This window comes from Aythya fuligula, chromosome 6 (assembly GCF_009819795.1).
Source record: "Aythya fuligula isolate bAytFul2 chromosome 6, bAytFul2.pri, whole genome shotgun sequence".
NCBI classification, from domain to species: Eukaryota; Metazoa; Chordata; class Aves; order Anseriformes; family Anatidae; genus Aythya; species Aythya fuligula.
Genome location: NC_045564.1, coordinates 38,136,574 through 38,156,318, shown reverse-complemented (window position 1 = coordinate 38,156,318; position 19,745 = coordinate 38,136,574). Strand labels below are relative to the sequence as shown.

The following is a 19,745-nucleotide window of genomic DNA, read 5'->3' as shown; positions in this document are numbered from 1 at the left end:
CTGATTTTGTCTTAAATGAAAGCGGGATGATCTGTAGTGTTACAGATGTTTTTCTAAGCTTCAGGTGGTATTATACACATCAAATTTTAAACATCAGCCTCCTGGCCACATACACATCTTAATCCTGTTAGAGAATGCTGTATAGGGCTGAAGAGAGGACCACATTATCCGTAAGAGAGATGTGTCCCATCACTGGTTTACTTAATCCAAAGTTTCATATCTACATATGTAGCCAACTGACCAGTCTATATAGTAACTGACAAATAGGATTAAACCAATATAGATTATGTCCTACAGAGGCAAAGGGAAAAAGAAAAGAAAAAAAAAGTACAATTACAAAATAAGCAATCTGAGATTAAACTGGGAAATCTTTTATGAGTTAAATTCCTGGAAAATTTAAACTTGCACCTGAACACAAGCACCAGGTGGCTTTCCAACCCCAAAGTGACCTACATGTAGAAGGGGAGCACATACACAACGCCTACAGTGGAGACATTTTAATGCATAGGTAGGAGAAGAATCAGACTTCAAAACAAAAGCCAGTCTCTTCATTCGTACGGTTTACTGGATGCAAGTCAGTTCCCAAATACCTCATTCTGTATAAATACGAATGAATGTATGACTTGGTAAATGTAAATACTTATTTTTAAAAGCTATGTCCAATTAACTTTTTTTTTTTAAAAAAAAAGCCATCTTGCTAAAACATCATTTCTTTCTTTTTCCAGGCAGTGAAGAAATGCCCTGGGCGTACAGCACCTTCCACCCAGCCTATGCTGAGCCAGATGCTCTGCTTCAATGCACCAAGTGCTGATCACCACTACAATATCAGTTTGTGGGCAGAGCAGAGCCAGTGATTCTTCCACACGCAGAACTTACTCTTCCAAGAAGCTGCACCCTACATGCAAATTAATTAAAGCACTTCATGCATTTTTAATTGCTGAAATAGATGAAGGAAAGCAAAAGGCACACACAGGTATACGGGACACCAGTGATGATCGATACGGCACTGTTATTTTTGAAAAGAGCTAACTACACAATAAACTGTGCTTCACAGGCACATTCTTTTCACATAAATCAAGAGCTGATAAAAGAAAAAAAAAATCCATAAAATCATGTAAAAACTAATTTGCCATTAACAATACACTGCTAATACAGATTTATATTAAAGTCTTTCTATGGTTTATACTGAAAGCTTAGCTTCCTATGGAGCAATCTTTCCTGAAAGATATTCCTGGAAGAGAAGATAGCACAGCTGCGAATGCATAGCTAAGAGCGTACCAAGGTTTCTCATTTAAATGCAAACACCGAGAAAGAAGAACCATAAAAGAAACCAACTCCCATTAAATTAGGACAGTCTCGTAGCTAATGTCTTCCAGCTTGCAACATCCTCCAATGGAAAACCTGAACTGTAAAATGGAAATAAAAAGCATTCGCATAATTAAATTATGCGGTATTTCTCTTGTCACTACTTCCCAGCTGAACCCATATGAAATTTTGTTGAGAATCATTTACTTCCCTAAGAAGGTTTCTTTTTTTTTTGTTTTGTTTTGTTTTGTTTTTTTTTGACAATTCCTGCCACATATTAATTGATCTTGTGGAATCTGCACAAAGCCTGCAATACAAAATTGGGAAATTCATCACACTAAGTAAGGCTAGGATGAACGTGCTCACATTAGAAACAAAATTCGCTTACATATTACCCCCTCTCCCTTTACTGGAAGAGCAAACCATCACTGAGTCAGGAACATTGCAATTTTCCATTTAGATTAATTCCCAAGCAGTCTACCCATTGCCAGCGAGGCTGGCAGCACAGCCCCATGGCCAACGGCTGGAAGGGGAGCAAAGAAAGCAAACTTAGAGTGGGGGAACAGGCTGATTTAGTTGGGCTCTCCTTTATTTATTCACGATACACCACTTGGGATGTGCCCATTAATTCTGATCAATGCAGCAATTAAGGAGCTGCAGCAGGCAACAGGCTGGACGAGGCGCACTGCGGCAATCCTGCCCCAAAACCCACCTGAGAAAGAAACCATGGTGGTGGCTGAGACCCTACAGGCTGCTGCCATGGGATCCCGATGAGAAGCCAGCAGTGTGGAAGTGCCACCCCACAGAGCTTCATGTACTGCAGCCAGGCTGCAGGCGCCTCTCCCTGCAGGCAGGGCTGCACGCCGTACAGGCACGGGTCTGTAACTATTCCTTAACCCTAATTACTTTCAAAAATAAATAGAAAAAAAAATACATTAGCCACAAAAATGACTTGGTGAGGCACTGGAGCAGGTTGCCCAGAGAAGATGTGGATGCTCCATCCCTGGAGGTGGTCCTTGAGGTCCCGTCCAACGCAAGCCATCCTGTGATTCTCTCAATGGTTGCAGCTTGGAAAACAGGTCTGCACTGGGCCTTTGTCTCAATTTAAGAGATTATGATTTTCAGGAAGACAAATCGTCCTCTCTGAAGCTCGAGAACCTTCCTCATTTTCATTTTTCCTCATTAGATTAGTGTGGGTTTTTTTTTCTATATTAATGACAAAACATCAGTACTCTACTGAAACAAGCACAGCGTTAAATGATGCCTTATATTTAACGTATTCTGTGTGTTCAAATGTAATCAAGGCTAACATTTTGGAAGAGGGTAACACAGCCCCCCCTCTGCCGAGGCTGGAAGGAAGTACCAAAGTGCCTCCTAAGCGAAAGATTTGGAGACTTAAATAAACACCTGCTTCTCTCCAGGTCAGCTGAGTACCTCTGCGGTGGGCGGTAATTCCTCTTGATTTACTCCAGTCCTCACAAGGTGCTGAGCTGCAGTTCAGCCTGCATCACCCTCCCAGCCCAGGCTGGCTTGCAGGAGAGCAAGGAGAGGCTGCTGCCCTGCGAGCACCCATCAGCAACTCCCTTCAGGGATCAGGGCTGTGGGGGCAGCAGCGCTTTGTGCCTGATCACCAGCTTAGCGACCCACCAGGCCTGCCTTAAAAACCTGCATTAAAATGCCAAAAGCAATCCTCATCCCCTATATAACCTCACTTTGTGAGGACGAAGGGGCTGCCGCGAGATACCCCAAAAGCCAGATAATCTTGTCAATGGGTTTTGCTTCCTACAGGCTTATCTGACGAGGACTGAGTGAGAGAAGTTCCCATTAGGTTGCTGAAAGCGGGACACATCTCAGGTCAGCCCCACGTGCCCGTTCGCTCCCAAAGCCAAGCAGTGCCAGACATCATCCTGCCCTACCTGCTTATCTCTGGCTTTGCAGCTCCTGAGGATCAGGGCTGCAGTCCCATGGGATTACCTCCAGCCCCACAGGCAATAGCTGCAGGAGCCTCAGCACAGGAGGTGGTTCATGCCGGGCAGTTCATGGTGGGTGGTTCATGGATGGGCGCAAGTGGCACCGCTTGATGCGTCCAAACTTGCAAGGAAATTGCCTGCACGTATTTCAAAACGTACCCACAACCAGGGATAAAAATAAGGAGTCTCTGACGAGAAGCAGTTAGATAACAAAGCTGAAATATCAACAACTCCACAGGGCATTAACCGGATTTAGAAAAAAAATGGATGAATGTATAGAATAGACAAAGAAGGTTTGAGAGATGACAGTGACAAAAATTAATCTAGAAAGACAGCAAAAGGACAAGAAATGTGGTGTAAACAAACAAAAAAAAAGCACTTGTAAAATGCAGAAACAGACACCTAGTAGTCAAAAACAATCAGATCTCAGACAAAAGAAAGCCAAAAGCAAAAACGGTTTTGTAGCCAAGCAAATAGTGTGAGAGCACTTGTCAGGGGGAGAAAGCAAAGGAGAAGACATTTCTACCCAAACCCAGTTTAATTATGCTTCAAACATGTACTTCTAAAACTCAGTAAAATCTATTTTCAGCACAGCATGAAGCCTGCAGGAAAACAGACAGACTGCATTTAGAGGATACATAAATATGTTTATTCTTCTGAAGAGGTTTTGTGGGGGTGTGACATCTTGTGTGTGTTTCAGCAGTTCTGTACGGCTGCAACAGATGAGAAAACTAGATTTTGTAAAGCATTAGCTAAATTAATGGATGTGTTAGCATCATCATTATGGTAACACATACTATGGGGTCTAAAGATTAAAAGAAATCAAACAAATTCAAAAGCATCAGCTCCATGAACTACAGTAAGTAACAGGTAGCTAAAGCAAGCACGAGAGTAATTACTCGTGCTCCCTGAAAAGAGCCCATTTAAGAACAAGCATTTCCAACCCGAGGAGCACTGACTGAAGCTGTGACATCCAGGGGAATTTCACATAAACACGGACGGCGAAGCCAAGCACTCAGAGGCTTGAATTCTTCCTGCAGCGCAAAGGAGCTACGTGGACTTGTTTGGAACGATTTCAGAATAATGAAGTGAAAAACAACAAGGTTTAAAACTCAACTAAAATTAATTTTGATGCTGTTTGTTAAATAAGTAGGTTAATATTTCTTGCCTCCTAAGAGCCAGCAACATTTCCAAGCATTAATAAGCCTCATAGCGCTCCTCTGTAGCCGTGAAATATCATCGCTGCCATTTAACAGCTGGCACAAACAAGGCGTGCATAAATTCAGGCTCTGCCTGCACCACAGGCACAGCAGTGCTCGAGCACAGCCACAGGGTTTTGGGCACGCTGCTTCCAGAGCTGGGAAGCTGAGCCTTGGGAGCACAAGGCAGCACCATGCATGGGACGATGCCTCCCCTGGGGCCGGCACCACAGGGGGCTGGGGAGCAGCAAAGCAACCCACGTTCCTGTGGCTCCTCTTGGGATGCTCCCCCCAAAACGTCCCAAATAAACCCAATATACCACAGTGGATCAGAGCTGCCCTGCTTGCTGCCCTCCTCTCCCCGACCTGCGCCGATCACAGATGGCCCCAGCTACAAGGAGACGAGGTGAGCGGCTGACAGCCCTCAGTAATGTGGAATTAATTGTGAGATTATCACCAGGGAATTCCCAGAAGTCCTTCTGTAAATCTCATTACCAGCATCCTAGAGTGCAGGATAAAGCACAGGTGTTTAGTTTACAACACGGTGTTTCCAAGACAGCAAAGGCAGTGTCCACCACGGTACTTTCTGTGGCGCTCCCTCCCTCTGCATGCAGATGAAACGAGCAGCCCTTCTCTCACCTCCCAGCAGCAGGCTTCACACAAAAGCAGGCAGAGCAAATAATCCAAGAAAACACCTTCATGTCCCCGCTATTTACTTGGTTTAAAGACAAATAAAAGCTTCCCGTGCCCACCAACCTGCACCAAACACCCATGAAGGCCAAGGTTAGCAAGCCCCCCAGGTGACCCTGCAGCGGGCGATCCAACAGCCATGCACGGCGCCCACTTTGCAGCCTTGTGCTTCTGCCTGGAACAGAAGCACAGCTGCATAAAAGCCCCATGTTATAAACGAATTTGTAACTTCCCATTGCAACGCAGGCTTCTCACATCCACTGGTGAACTACATTTATCTCCAACCTTCAACCCAACAGGCACCCACTCATATTTAACAAGCAGAGACAAAACCACAGAGGCGATTGGGGTGTCTGGGCTCGAATGCTCCCACTTACTAGCTCTGTTGCTTCATTTCGTACTTCATTTGTGATTTATGTCATTTTCTTTACATATTTATTTCCTTCCAACATGAGGAGGAGAAAGCATTTTATGGACAAATGTATATACTCTAAAAGATCAGCACAGAATTTCCCAATACATACCTACCCTGATAAATCTGCAAGTGACATTTGTGGCTTGCTCACAAGAGACCTGAAAAACCTCCTGAACAGATTCTGCCGTTACTGGAGACTTTTTTTTTTCCATCCACAAGTTCAATGCTTCTGACTGTTCAAGCCTTCTCCGAGATTTTCTTGTTTCTCCTGGGCAGAGGGCCTTGAAGCACAGCACATCTGTGAGCAGAATGATTTCTGATGCTTGGGCTGATATTAACCAGCAGGGATCACAGCCAAGCCAACCCTACAAATCTGCTTCAGAGGCCAGATGACAGTGTTATTCCCAGGCCCACTGGGCTGCAAAGTCCTTCCATCACCCTACCCAAAAGCTTAACTTTGATGACAAGAGTAGAAACTTTTCCTATGAGCCACTCAAAGGAAATCCTAAATTTCATCATCAAATGTGTCCCAAAGCACCGAGATTGCCAGTAGCAGACTGGACAGGACAGCACCAGAACTACAAGCTCAGTATTCTTCCTACTTATTGCTGCTATAACGGCAAGGATTGCACACAATCCAGCCTGAATATCAATTCCACCATTAATTACTGAAAGCCCAAAGCAGAAATTATTTTCAATACAAAATTACGCATACAGGTATTTGCAAGGTAAAATTAAGGCTAACAAATGAAATGGATGGCAGTATTTATCCACGTGCACTGTTGCAAAGGTTGTTTTTAACTGTACCCACTGTGATCATTTAGGAAGGCTTTTTTCCTTCTTTTTCCATACTTAGAGTGTAATAGTTCTGACCATAAAAGCAGTAGGAAACTGAAAATACAGAGTTGGGAGCTCCAAACTGCCACCAAATGCCTGAAACTTCCTCTTGTTGTAGGTCTCCTTGGTGCAGTAATCCACATTAGCAATTACGCTTTCATTCTGGCAGCAGGTTTTAATTATACCTTGTAATACTGCAGAAGAAATAGAATATTAATTTGTGTTCCTAAAGTTGCTGGTTTGGGGTTGGCCTTTTTTTTTTTTTTTTTTTTTAAGGAATGGCCATCTCTCTGCCATTTATTAAAGGCACCTGGAAGAGAACCCTAGAGTCCGATGCTTTACCATTTTCTCATCATACTGCTTTCCTATTCAACTTGCCAGCTGTTGTTTCATCACCACACGCCTCGTCCTCTGCTGTTTCTCCCTCGGTTGCATGGACCGAGGAGCTGCAGAGAGCCACTGCTGAGGGTAAGGTGAGCAAGAGATGGGGCAGCCCTCTTGTGCTCAGCACCACACCCCACTGCGAGCACCCAGCACATGGCAAGATGCAAAAGGAGAATGGCCAGAGGCATAAAACAGTCACAGGAGAGCAGTGGAAAGGCGGCTGCTTGCTCTAAAAACAACACCTAGAGGCTTTGAATAGCTGCCAGAATGCTGTGAGTGGCAGAGGCGTATCTGCCTGTGGGCTCACCAGCAGCAAGAGAGCCACCCTGCATCTTTTTCCTCCTGCAGGCAGAAAAACCTCAGCGTAGAAGGCAGAGCCCCAGGAGGCAGGGATCTGAGCTGCCCATGGAGGCTGCTGGCAGCGCTCACCCCATCGTGGTGCTCCAAGGGCTCGCAGAAGACAGACCTGCAAGCTATGGCCCTAGATAAATGAACGGGAGTTTTAAGTGAACCTACACCCAATGTTCATTTTACGTAGGTAAGGTTTTATAAGATGTGTTTCCTACCATAGTAAAAGGGATGATAACTGAAAAAAGAATCGCACTGAGTAATTTTAATACATTTCAATGGTTTGTGCCTTTATTCCTCATACCACAGACCCCTGTTAACAGCGGATACGCCAAGGCCAGTTTATTTTAGCTGAATTTAAGATGCCCAACATAGTCACTGGGAAGCAATTCTTTTCTCTCAGGCTCATTCCTTCACCATGCCATAAAACTCACACAAGATAAACAGCATTTAGTACCGGAGCATCTGCCCTGCCTAATTTGAGGTTCACAGCTCTGGCAGTTTTTCTTTTCTTTTTGAAAGCAATGTCAGAGCAGCTTCTAAACCTACAGAAAGTCACAAGCGTTCCCACAAGAAACTTATTTCAAACACAACAGTTTAATTAGAGCTGACAGAGCCAGCAGTTAAAGGCAGCTGAAGAGCTCCCAGTGCAGAGGTAGCAACAGTGCTCTCCTTCGGCACCAGCACCCGCAGAGCTGCGGGTACCAGGTACAAAACCTGGGTGCTTAAAACAAAATAACTTAAAATTTTCTTGCAGGATAGTCAGTATTTAAATGTAGATGTTTTTTTACACAGCATATATCCCAATTTCATTGTCTTGCCGTGGCATGCAACAAGGATTAAGCACTCAGGACTATATAGGCATAAATAATTATGACACCAAACACAGAATCCTTGAGGAAATTAAAGGAAATGCTTAGAGGAAATGTTTGGAAGATTAAAGATGTGTACTGCTGATAAACAGCAGCAGGCCTTTGAGGCACTGAAACAAACAAACAAACAGCCACCAGCTATGCTCCTCGAGCAGTTGACAAAAAGCAATGTGATTTACCCGCACACTGGTGCCAGCCGCTAAAGCTGCCCGTGCTGGAGCCATGGTACATTTGACTCAAAATTGTCATTTCCACCGAGTAGCAAAACGAGGCACATTGGCATTTTATGAAGTTTAAAATAGGATAATTTAATTCGGTTAAATTTTAAGACTATCAAAAGAGGAACCAACTGCTGAACCCGTCAGCACCAAGGTCCCAGGATGCCGTACTTAACCTTCTGATTTCCCCTGGAATAGCAAATAGGAGAAATTGTCATTACATAAAGCCTAAAACAAGTGAATTTAACACGCTTCAATTATTCCTACACCATGAAAGACTGACAATTATTCATTTTTTTCTAAAAAAGCACTCATCACTTAAGGGAGAAGGTCTTTTATGATTAGAGTGTATCTGGTTTTCAGATATCGGCATTACACGAGGCAGATTGCTCTTGCAATCCAGCGCACTCTGGAATTCTCTCTGTGCATTTTATCCCTGTATCACAGCTGCATCGGCTACAATAATTGCACCCTGTGTCATATTAGGGAGGCCTACAAGTGGGGGTCTTCTTGTTGTTTTTTTTTTAAAAACGTTGCTTGTCACAGCCCCTAAGAAAACTTGGACACAAACTTGGAAACTTGGACAACACACAGCTTTACAGCTTTTGCTGAGACAGCACCACCTCTGCACAGGTCTTGTAATGTTAAGTTATAAAGAACAAGGGCTTTAGATTAAAGGCTTTATGATTGGAAAATGTCATTTATTAAATGAAATTATAGGATAAAATTACCTCATATTTACAACGCAATCCTATCGTCAAATCTATGCAGAAGCATCCCATGAATTTTAAAAGTAAATGCGCTGCAAGACCTGTAACCTTTAAATCTCCACACAAAGCCAGCCTTGGAAATAAACGAGCTTAATTTCATTTATTACTATTCTTGAAAAGCACTCATGTTCTTTGTAAATACTCCCAATACTTGGTACCTTTTTTTTTTTTTTTTAAATAAAAAATGAGAACTCTTCACAGGTGTTTAACCACATGATCACTGCCCAATGGCAAAGTGTTAGAAATTCAGTTTGAATAGAAAAAAAATAGAAGCTAAGCACTAATGCATCCCTGCACTTTTACAAACAGAATGCTCCTTTACAAAATAAATACCCCTTAACTAAATACTAGTTTTTCATACTTGAAAACATTCCACAACATAGTACAGTGAATATATCCCTTCAGCACGGTGCCGGCTTGCTGCTGACCACTGTACTTCCAGAACAGAATTTGACAAACCGCTGCTTAAATTAATACAAAATAACACTTTCCATGTATTATTTCTTTGACTGCAGCAGGGTGTACAAATAGGCATTCTGCATATAAAAACACTTTCCAGACAATTAGATTTGAAAATATCTAACATTTAAGAGCAAGCTGTGCAAACAGCAGAACAGGAAATTACTGGAAAGCCAAGGCTTTCTGTTTTTTGTTTTTTGTTTTTTGTTTTTTTTCAGGAATATTAGAAAGAATATAATGAATGTGTCAGTACCAGTTTCAGCCAGCACACGGACAGCTTTCCATGAACCCCTGCCTCACGTGGAAGGGAGGGATGAGGCACTCCAGCCTTAAATAGCAAATGTACAACACACGCTAATTCCAGCAGCACGGTGCCAGCTTCATGTGTAAAAACTACAACGCAGAAGACACTTGGATCCATTGAGAAAACCTTATTAAACCTTATTAAAAAGTGTTACTGGGCTAATAGATCAGCCTTGTACTTACTCCTACAAGCCTGGAAATGAAACTTCACTGATAATTGAGTCATATTTCTTGCTTTGTACATTTAAGAAAAGCCTTCCCTACCAAATGTATGTTGTGATTCCTCTTAAAAGGTTTCTTGGCTGGCCAGATTTTTGTAAACTTTATAGCAGGTGCTGTCTTCTCTCGATGAAATGGGAGTCTTTACAGGGATACTACAGGAAGGAGCAGCCGAGGACCAAGAAGACATCGCCATGCACACTTGCCCCTTGCAGCACTTCCCTGGGCAGCGACTTCGTGCTGCAGTGGAGCACACAAGCTGATTCCCAAAGCACTGCTGCAGGCGGGTTTTGGATGTAGCATGGCTACAGAGTGTGTAATTAATGGTAGCTTGTGGGAGGCCAGGGCTATTCCACCAGGACCTGGAGCAGAAGGAGCACCACTGCCAGCACCTACCAGGGTGGCACGGGGACGGGACGGTCACACCGAGGCAGCCCACTGTGACACACAGCTCAACACCAAGCATTTTGGGGTTTCATGTTTCCAGTTTATTTCTAGCTTCCTCAGAGCCCTAACAAAGCTGCACACCACAAGGCAAAAAGACGAATTTCCACATAACTACAGGACTGTGTCATGTTTTAGTCAAACCCAGCAAATACATGGAGCAGGAATAGTCCTAGGAAAGTCAGGAAAGACAACTAGGAAAGAGACCATGTGCAAAATCTAATTAATTACTGGAAGCAGGGTGCAACACACTGCTAAAGCCTTTTACTTTTCCACGAGCAAAAACTTCCCCAAATGTAATAGAAAATGTGCTAAGAGGCTATGGGATGAATTGGGAGGGGGGTTGTTGGGTTTGGTTGAGCACTGACATTAACAAGTTCTGTGCGGATGGCCCAAAAAAAATATATACTTTTCCGTATATTTCTAGGTAATTTTTTTAATGTTTGAATAAAAATATGAAAGTTCAGTTATTTTTATTTTTCTTCTTAGCCTCAGAAAAGTTTTTAACTATTTAGAATAAAACCCAATACAGAGGTGTCAGAAGTCAGACCAGTTGGATGCAGAAATTCTCCCCAGTGTACTGTTACTGTACTGCCACAGAGCTTAGCCTTGGAGTGCCTCCTAGGTCCCTCTCATTAAGCTGTAGGCCTTTTATAACCAATTAAAAAAGGGTGAACGAGACCTTTGCACCACCAGTAGTTGACATATCACAGAGGGCACAGAATACCAGACGGTATTCTGCGTCTCATTCCTGAGAATACATTTTTCTTCATGGCAACCTGATGATAAGAGTCTGTGGGGTTTTCTTTTATTATTATTTTATTAATTTATTTTTAATACAGACTAGAATCCCAAGGACAAGCAGGATGACATTGGAATAAATTTCACTCTGATTCTTTTTCTCTTTATTATGCAAATGAATGCACGCTTTAGCTTGTCAGGTTTGGCAATCAAGGCCCTTGAGAATGTCTGTAGCTAAAAACTTTCATTACAGCATACACACGACAGCTACTAAAACCAGCCTTGAAGAATTGCATTCAGATATATAAACAATCAGGGCCTTACAACAGATACTATGATTTGTAATTGTTATTCAAATTCCAAACTGTACTACTACTGGGAAACAGAACTGAAAAGTACTTCTCAGCGATAAATCCAATTTCTTATCATTAATACTACTTGAGATGAAAAAACTAGCAATCATACAAGCAGGGGCTGAAATCTTGTGTTATAAAAATCCTTCTCCTCTCTTGCAAAATGGAAGAGTTGCAGCATATTGGGTGGCACGTCATGTTTGGTTGTTATTATGTTACGTGACTTCTCAGTAATTCTGATTTCTCCAGCATTTTGTTGCATTTCTTAAAACCTATACAGAACTCAGTCAGGATGGAAAATCACTCTGCTGTGCTGAAGTCTTGAACAGTAAGAGATTCAACTGCACTGTATAATTTGTAGAACAATGTAAGGATTGTTTAAAACTGCATTAAGAGAGGCTCTGACGGCAGTCTGAGCTTCATATTTTTCAGGCTCAGTTCTTGCAAAGAGACTTGAGCACACTGACACTATTTGCAGAGCTTCCCGAAATCAATGGAGCTTCATTCAAGCGCTAGAACCGTGGCATCAATAACAAGAAAGGAGTCATAATTTATAGACAATACCCATTATAAAAGCTTCTGATGCTGCAAGTACACACAGCTTCCACAAATCTTTTTTAGCTTTCATAAAACTAAGGTATTAATCGTCAATGAGTTTTGCAAGCAAGTCGGTCTACCAGGTGACATGTACTTTGCAGAAAGAAAGGTTGGTGTCTGAAAAGAATTTCCATTAATCTTGTGATTCATCTGCTGAACATAAAAAGGAAACCTATAAACCTACAGTACAGCTGGAGGGCACATTCTGCCACTGCCAAAAAGTTGATCTGAAAAAAATATATATCTGTTTCTGTTAATCCTATTAAAAATAACTTGCAAATGCTCAGCAGAGCTAAAAGAATGCCATTTTCTTCAGCCTTGCAATACCGTTTACACTTCTTGCTATCAGGATACCTCCTGTTAGTGGGGAAAGTATTAGTTACAGCCCTAAAGTCTCCCTCTCCTGTGCTCCCCACGTGCAAACACATACACCATGCAGCGACAAGCATCCCCAGTCAGTCTAACCTGGCCGTCTTGAACAAAAGCTCTGAAGTAGAGTATCTGATTCTAAGAATGATGATACCGAAAATCCTGTCCGTCTTCAAGAAGCAATCCTGTATTTCCCTTATTTTCAAGTTTTTAAAGGTTCATGTTTTTGTAATCAAGATTTTATATTAAATATACATCACTAAAAACAATAACTTTTTATCTATGGGTGGTAGCAAATTATCAACAATGTACATGAAATCTATTTTTCTTTTATACTTTTAGACATTAAAAAAATAAGCTGTTACTGGCAAAATGCTCGCAGTTATTAAAAATATGCAGCCCCAACCATCAAAGGCATGTCTACGTCTACACTTTATTTATGAACACAACCTTGACAAATGCTTCTGGTGCTAAGTAAGATTAAATGCAAACGCAAAAAGCTTCCCTGAAAATAAGAAACAACACCAAATAAAGCTAAAGGAATAACAAATAATACAACCTGATATGCTCTACCTGCTAACAAAGTTGAGATGAGCTAGGCCTCTCCTCTTACACTTGGAGAATTCTCACTAGGCTTTCCAGGGGCTTCTGGCAAGTCATCCGGATATCAGGGATAATGCTGTCAGTCAGGCATTTTTACACTTCAAAACAGCGTGGGAGATTGAAGAGAAACAAAAATAAACAAGCCAAAAACAAAACAACAGTTTATACCCTTCTCAATTAAAATCTGTAATGCGATGTAAATTCACACTTTACTCGTACCTCTAGGGTATAAGACAAGCTTCTGTACATGCAAGCTTTCACACTGATTTACAAAACATCACCTGGAAAGCTAAGAATAACCTATAAAAGCCACAGTAAGGGGAGAGGCAGGAGAGTGGGGGGGGTAGAGGCATATTTCAACAAATAATCCCAGGGCTGACAACTCCAAGTTCCCAGAGAGCTTTGAAGTGCAGCCCTGCCACGTGCTGCTCCAGATATCCAGCTGGGGGGCTGCAAAGGAGAGCAGGATCTCAGTTGTATCACCACTGTGCCATTGCTGTCAGCTCCCACCGATGGAAAGTGCTCCTGACATCTTCCAATATTTGAATATTTACTGGCAACAATCGAAAAATGTAGTTTTCAGCACTCACTGCACAATTCCTCTAGATATGTGCACACTAACTGGTTAGTACACTGAAGTCAAACATTATAAAAGCACTCGGACTGACTGGGAGAGAAGGAAGGCGTTTCACTAGACTTGGCTTGAGCCACTGCTCCAAGATGTACGCTGTAGGTACACACCTAAAACCCACTGGGTGCATGGTGCATGCACACCTCTGCACAGAACACACAGCCTCTCCAGGAGACACAAGTCCCACTTCCAAAGACACTCATTTACCAAGTCCCATTCCACAACAGAAACAGCACAGGAGAGCTTGGCAGGCGTTCTTCTAATGTCAAATGTCATAAATAAGTCAGCGGGGAGCTCTGGAAGGGCATTGCTCCTGTAAGAGGTACCCGCCAGCCGACCTGCAGCCTGCTGGAGCATGTGCAGCTTTCTGGCAGGAGCCTGGGCCTTCAGTGACATCAAATCTCTCAGTAAAGAAGTTGGTTTGCTTTCTTTTTTTTATTTTTTAATAAAGTTTGCAATCAGAAAAAATATGCCTGCTATGCTACAGTTTTCCCCTCACCATGCATTTTCTTGATCTGCCTGATGAAGATCTATAAATTATCCTAATGTGTTGTCACAATATCCAAATCAGCTCTTCAGATTTTATTTGTCAACAAATTTGTGACAAGACTTCAGTGCAACGTACATATTCATCCATCTATTAAATCCTTATGGCATGCTATTAAAAATCTTTGCTCCCATTGTTTTTGCAGACGGTGCCATGCATGCAGTAATCTGGCAGATAAACACGTTACCACGGCAACTGCCAAAATGAATGCCTTATTTTCTAAACTTGGCCATAACCCCAAACTTTTAATACAGCATCCAAACGTTTCATTCACTCGCTTTACATGCTCACAACAGACCCTTTCTCTCCAAATATAGAGATACATTGCAGGATCTGAATAGGTGAACTTTCCTCTTACACGGAGTTTTCCTCAAAACAGCATTTTAATAACTCATACCGACCTTATGACAAGTCCTTTTGTAGTTCCTGAGAACACGGTTAATAACACAGAAACAGCAAACCGCATAACAACCCCAGACACCAAAATATTAAAGATTCGTCACTGTGAAAATCTAAAGCACAGTCACATTACAGAGCTGCACGGAAAACATTATTCATGTTGCAAAGGCAAGCATTCAAAATTCCAATTCCATCTCATTACTCACACTCACTTTAATTAAAATAATCACACCTTCTTAAAAATTACTGTTTCAATCATGGCACATGCTCCTCATTTGATTGTTGGCAGAGCAAGACTTCACTTCCCCCAAGCCCACCACGTATTTTCTAAAAGCTTCTATGCAAGAATCGCCTTCAAAGACAGTTTTCAAAACAAAAATACTAAATTTAACTAACAATTTGGGGTTTGAAGCTAAAGATCAGAGGTTTTTCTGCAGTAAAGTCTAGCCCCAATGGGTGGCGTCTTCACCTGGGCTCACACACACGGCTGAAATAAGGAGGAGGCCACAGCAACCACATAAAAGAAGCCCTATGGGACACTCAGAATTACTACAATTTGTAGAGAATTAAAATAAAGATTAACTGATAAGATGCCAGGCTGTCCAGCTGCCTTGGCTTAAACAGCATCTCCGTTGCTGTAAGCTCGTTGTGCTTAGTAAACCAACTTCTAGTCCATGTGTAAGAAGGGCTTCTGCTTTAAGTCTCAGAAAGATTATTTCTTCAAGCAGACCTGAGAGCATCGTGTCCCGCCAGTTGCAGTTACTGTGTGGTTCAGAAGAACCATCTGCTGGGAATATTCGATTGAACACAATTAATTCACAACAGAAAACTGCACTTGCAGTCTAGTCCTCGAGCCAGCTCCCTTTCCACCCACCTCTGCCACTTGCAACCTATTGCAAAAATATATAAAACCAACAACAACACCACACACCTCACAACCATGGAGCTGTCCATAAAAACTCATGTGAAACAGAACTGTTATTCCTACTAGTACTGGTTTTGGGGGAAGGTTTGGTGGAGTTAGTTTTGGGGGGGGGTGGAGGAGGGACTCACCAATTTTTTCCTTCCCTTAGGAGCTGGCTCAGCCGGGGTGTTGAGCGCTGTGCCTTGCCTCTGGCTGCTTCCCATACCCAAGTGAGCCGTGGCTGTTGCTTTTGTTGGAAGGACAGCACAGCCAGGGAGGAGGAGGGGGAGTCCTCGCAGTGGTGGGCCCCCTCTCTGCTAACATGAGCACTCTGAGCACTGCCCCGTCCCCTTCCAGCACAGCGAGCTGGCTGCCCCGTTCTGCTGCAGGCTGGGGAGAGGCCAGACCTGGCTTAATGTGATGCTCTCTATAAAACCTGTACCTCTCTTAGAGCTATCCTGAAGTTATGTAGGTATGGTCAGAACTACTCAATCTCCTGACATTCATGCTACAGCCCTAGTTTGCAGGGCAGCCTCCAGGCTCTTGTGCGGCTGGCTGCAAGACTTAAAGCAGCTCTGGGAACGGGGAGAGCTTGCAGCTCTGCTGGCTGCTTGTGGAAGGGCTTCCAGCTCTGTCTGATGCATGTCCTGGGAACTTGCTCCTGTCCAATAAATCCTGAGCAGGTGATGATGCTGCATTAAGCTTCTCGACGTACATTCAGCCACCCAAGCAGAGAAGTCAGGAGCAAGCAGCGAAGGAAGAACTTGCCCCTCTGAGTGCAGAGCCTACACTGCAGGGAAGCAGCACTGCTCACCTGCTGATGGACATTTCACAAGTTTCTGCATATGCCACTGATACAAGCAGACTGCTGAAAGACTGCCCAGCATTAATTTTCTTCTTAAGCAAGGAAGTAAGCTTAAGACATACATGTTGTTACTTCCAGTCATGGTACCAAAATAGATGCCAGTGAAGATGACTTGACTAAAAGCCAGCCCCAGGTTAATTAGGGCAACGCTTGCAAGTTGTTAACTAATGCCACTAACCTGATGCAGAGACAGCTCGCTGTTGTATCACCCTGCTCCTGTACGTACCACTTGTACACTTCTCCATGCACAGCGAGACATCAGAGGGGATTTCTGACAGCCGCGTCCCAGCCTACAAACCATCACTGCCGACATTTCACATCTACAGTGAAGTTGTCTTCATGAATCATTTACAACGCAGTAATTATGACTAAAAAGGCACAGAAAGTTTACCTCTTTTACCTCTAAACACACTCTGTGTAAGCAGAATCTTTCCTCTCTAATCTTAAGGGTGACTTCAAATACTGCATTACCATGGCTCATTTAAATTTATCAGTATGGTGACTATTGTTGTCATATACACACACACACACATTCTTATGTGCTTAAATACTGTAATTATATTGCTTTTTATGTTTACAGATAATCTATATCCTCAGAGCTATAAATGGCATATTTGCCAATCTAAAACAAAGATGATGGTACAGAAGCAGGTACTTTACAGGAAAAGAAAAAAAAAGTGATACACCTAATTTCTACCATAATAGCTCATGAGGCTTACAGTAAAGAGAAGTTAGTACCCTGTTGGATGGGAAGCTAGAAATGCTATCATAAATTTTTGCAACTGCTCCACCAGAACACACAATTTCAGCAGAAACAGAAAATTTTTTGCAAGATCTCCATAACAAAGCAAAACACTATGCTGATTTTGTTTTATTTTCAGCACATTCATGGGCATGGCAATAGATATCACTATGTATAACAGCAAAAATATTTAGGGCACTGAATAAAACCACAAGTCAGATAAGCTAAGCCTGGATTTAGGGGACTGGAATCCAAGCTTTGCTCAAAACCACACACACTTACCTGGAGCTGTCCGTATAGTACTTCAGGACCATAAAAAGCAAAGCACTATTTTATCCTTAATTTTTGATCAGATAAACTTTTTTCCCCATTATGTTCCCTCAAGGCAGCAGCCTTCTAGAATTTCAGTAATATGACAAAAAGAAACATGCAATCAATTCCCAATAAAACTGTGCCACGTCTTCACATGCTGCATACACCTTCATAATGTTGCAAACAGCACTATAATCAAAATGTTCTTCAGGGATCACAGAACAATATGCAAAGTGTAGCATCAGATTCAATACTGCATTTACCAGGCTTTCAAGTAGAAAGGTTATAGATTCAAAATAATTTGGTTCTCAAAACTGAGAGCAAGCAGCAGCAGTGCTCCTTGTACACAGAGATGAGGTTTCCACATGGAGATTCTAACCAGCACTCAACAGGGAATTCAGGAAACTCAATGCAAAAGCATCATTTCAAGCAGCCCAAAGAACAGAGTACTTTAAAACAGGAAGTCCAGTACTGCATAACATTTTGCCAACCAAAAAAAGTGATTAAAGGGTAAATTCATACTTAATTCCAGATTCCAATTAAAAATTTAAAGTTTTCCAATTCCAATTTATATTTGAGTGGTGGCGGCAGTGGCATATGTCAGTGTTGTTGTTTTTTTAACCTAGATTTACTTTTTTAAAAGTTAATAATGTTCAAATAAAATTTATCATTTTAATATTAAATATTTTTCTTCACAAATTATCTAATTACATAGCGAAAAGGTCAACCAATTAAAGACATTTCAGAAAGTGTAACTGACTGAAGGAATCCCAATGTTTACTCCAGAAGTAATAATAAGAGTTTAAAAGCAAGCTTACAGGTAAGTACATTTCACAAATGAAAAAGGAATCACAGAACATCAACTCTTTTTATAGGTCGAATGCCTTCTGTTTAAAAAAGGATAGAAAAAAGGAACTTAATATAATTACTTTTTTTTTTTCTACTACATATCACACATTTTATATTGTTTTTGATGAAAGAACATACAAGACTCAGCCTTCATTACAGCAAAAGGTCAGATACTAAGATATCTGAAAATAAAACAAAGTACTTCAGATCCTGGTATTTTCTCTGTTTGAATTGGAAAAATAATTTAGAAAGTACAGAGAATAATATGGGGCCAAATAATTAAAAGATGTATCTATGACCTTCAAAAATAGCTTAGACTTGGCACTTACCCCTCAGAGCAGGCAGCAGAGACCTCTCTTTCTTGTCATCACATTTATTACATTCACTGAAGTATAAAAGCAAAAAGACATCCACAAGTACCCACATGAGAGAAGTGGCTAGAACCACCTTGCAGTAAACAAATCTCCTCATTGCTTTTCTTTGTTGATAGCTAAATTGCTAAAGAAAGACTGCAGTTGCTGAGATGTATCAACTCCCACAGTTAAAATCCAACGGGAAAGCAGAGACAGGCATCCCGCTGCAATTAAAAGAAAAAAAGGTCATGTTTAGCTCAGAAGTACACACAACCTGAATTGAAAAAAACACATACATCTTAATGCTGCATTTTTATATCACGTATTTGTTTAATTCCTTATATGCTTTTTTAATTTTAATTTTTTTTTTTAATTCCTTATAAACTTTTCTGTTTTCCAACACAAGCTAAAGCTTTTCTACCATCTCCCCACGTATAGCAACCTTTTAAACTCACATACTGCATGGGGAGTCTCCATAGATGCCTGCATTTAGAAGCACAATACTTTAATCATTCTAATGATATATATCAGCATTCTAATGCAATGTAACAAATTTTAATAAAGAGCACACAAAAGGCCAAAGTAGTGCTAATAGATTGTGCTAACCAATATTCATCATTTTGCTGAACGTTAGACATTAACACAAAGAACAGAAGTTTCCTTTTTCCTCAAAGAAAGAGTTCATAATGCTACTTCAAATAAGTTCTCTGAAGACTAGAAGCACTTTTTTTTCAAATCTTGCATATAAAAAAAATTGCACACAGCCTTACCACCAAACACACCTGCAAGAGAATACGGCACTTCTCCATCTACATGTTTAGGCTCTTGTATGAAATTTGGTCAACAAAAGCTAAGTGTGAGTGTCCCCGTATCTAGTCTCTAATTTACGAAGCTATGTTGAGAGCATATTTAAACACTGTACTCTTACCATTATAAACTGCATTTCATGTCAGAAGTGGGAGCTTTTCTTCGGCTGTGTTCCCAAGGCGCTGCCTCAGCACCGAGCCACTGGATACCCTTCCAAGTGCCTGTAAAACACAAACAGAA

General features: G+C 41.6%; 1 protein-coding gene across 4 annotated transcripts in view; it reads right to left on the bottom strand.

Annotated features, from left to right (window-relative positions):
* Nucleotides 1-19,745, bottom strand: part of GALNT13 (polypeptide N-acetylgalactosaminyltransferase 13) — a 127,715-nt gene that overhangs the window by 86,314 nt on the left and 21,656 nt on the right. For all 4 annotated transcript variants that reach the window (XM_032189990.1, XM_032189988.1, XM_032189991.1 and 1 more), the window contains exons 2-3: nucleotides 19,627-19,726; nucleotides 18,675-18,922 (exon numbers count right to left, since the gene is read on the bottom strand). In XM_032189990.1, coding sequence (XP_032045881.1) covers nucleotides 18,675-18,816 — 142 coding nt within the window. In that variant the 5' untranslated portion in view covers nucleotides 18,817-18,922; nucleotides 19,627-19,726. The remainder of the gene's footprint in view (nucleotides 1-18,674; nucleotides 18,923-19,626; nucleotides 19,727-19,745) is intronic.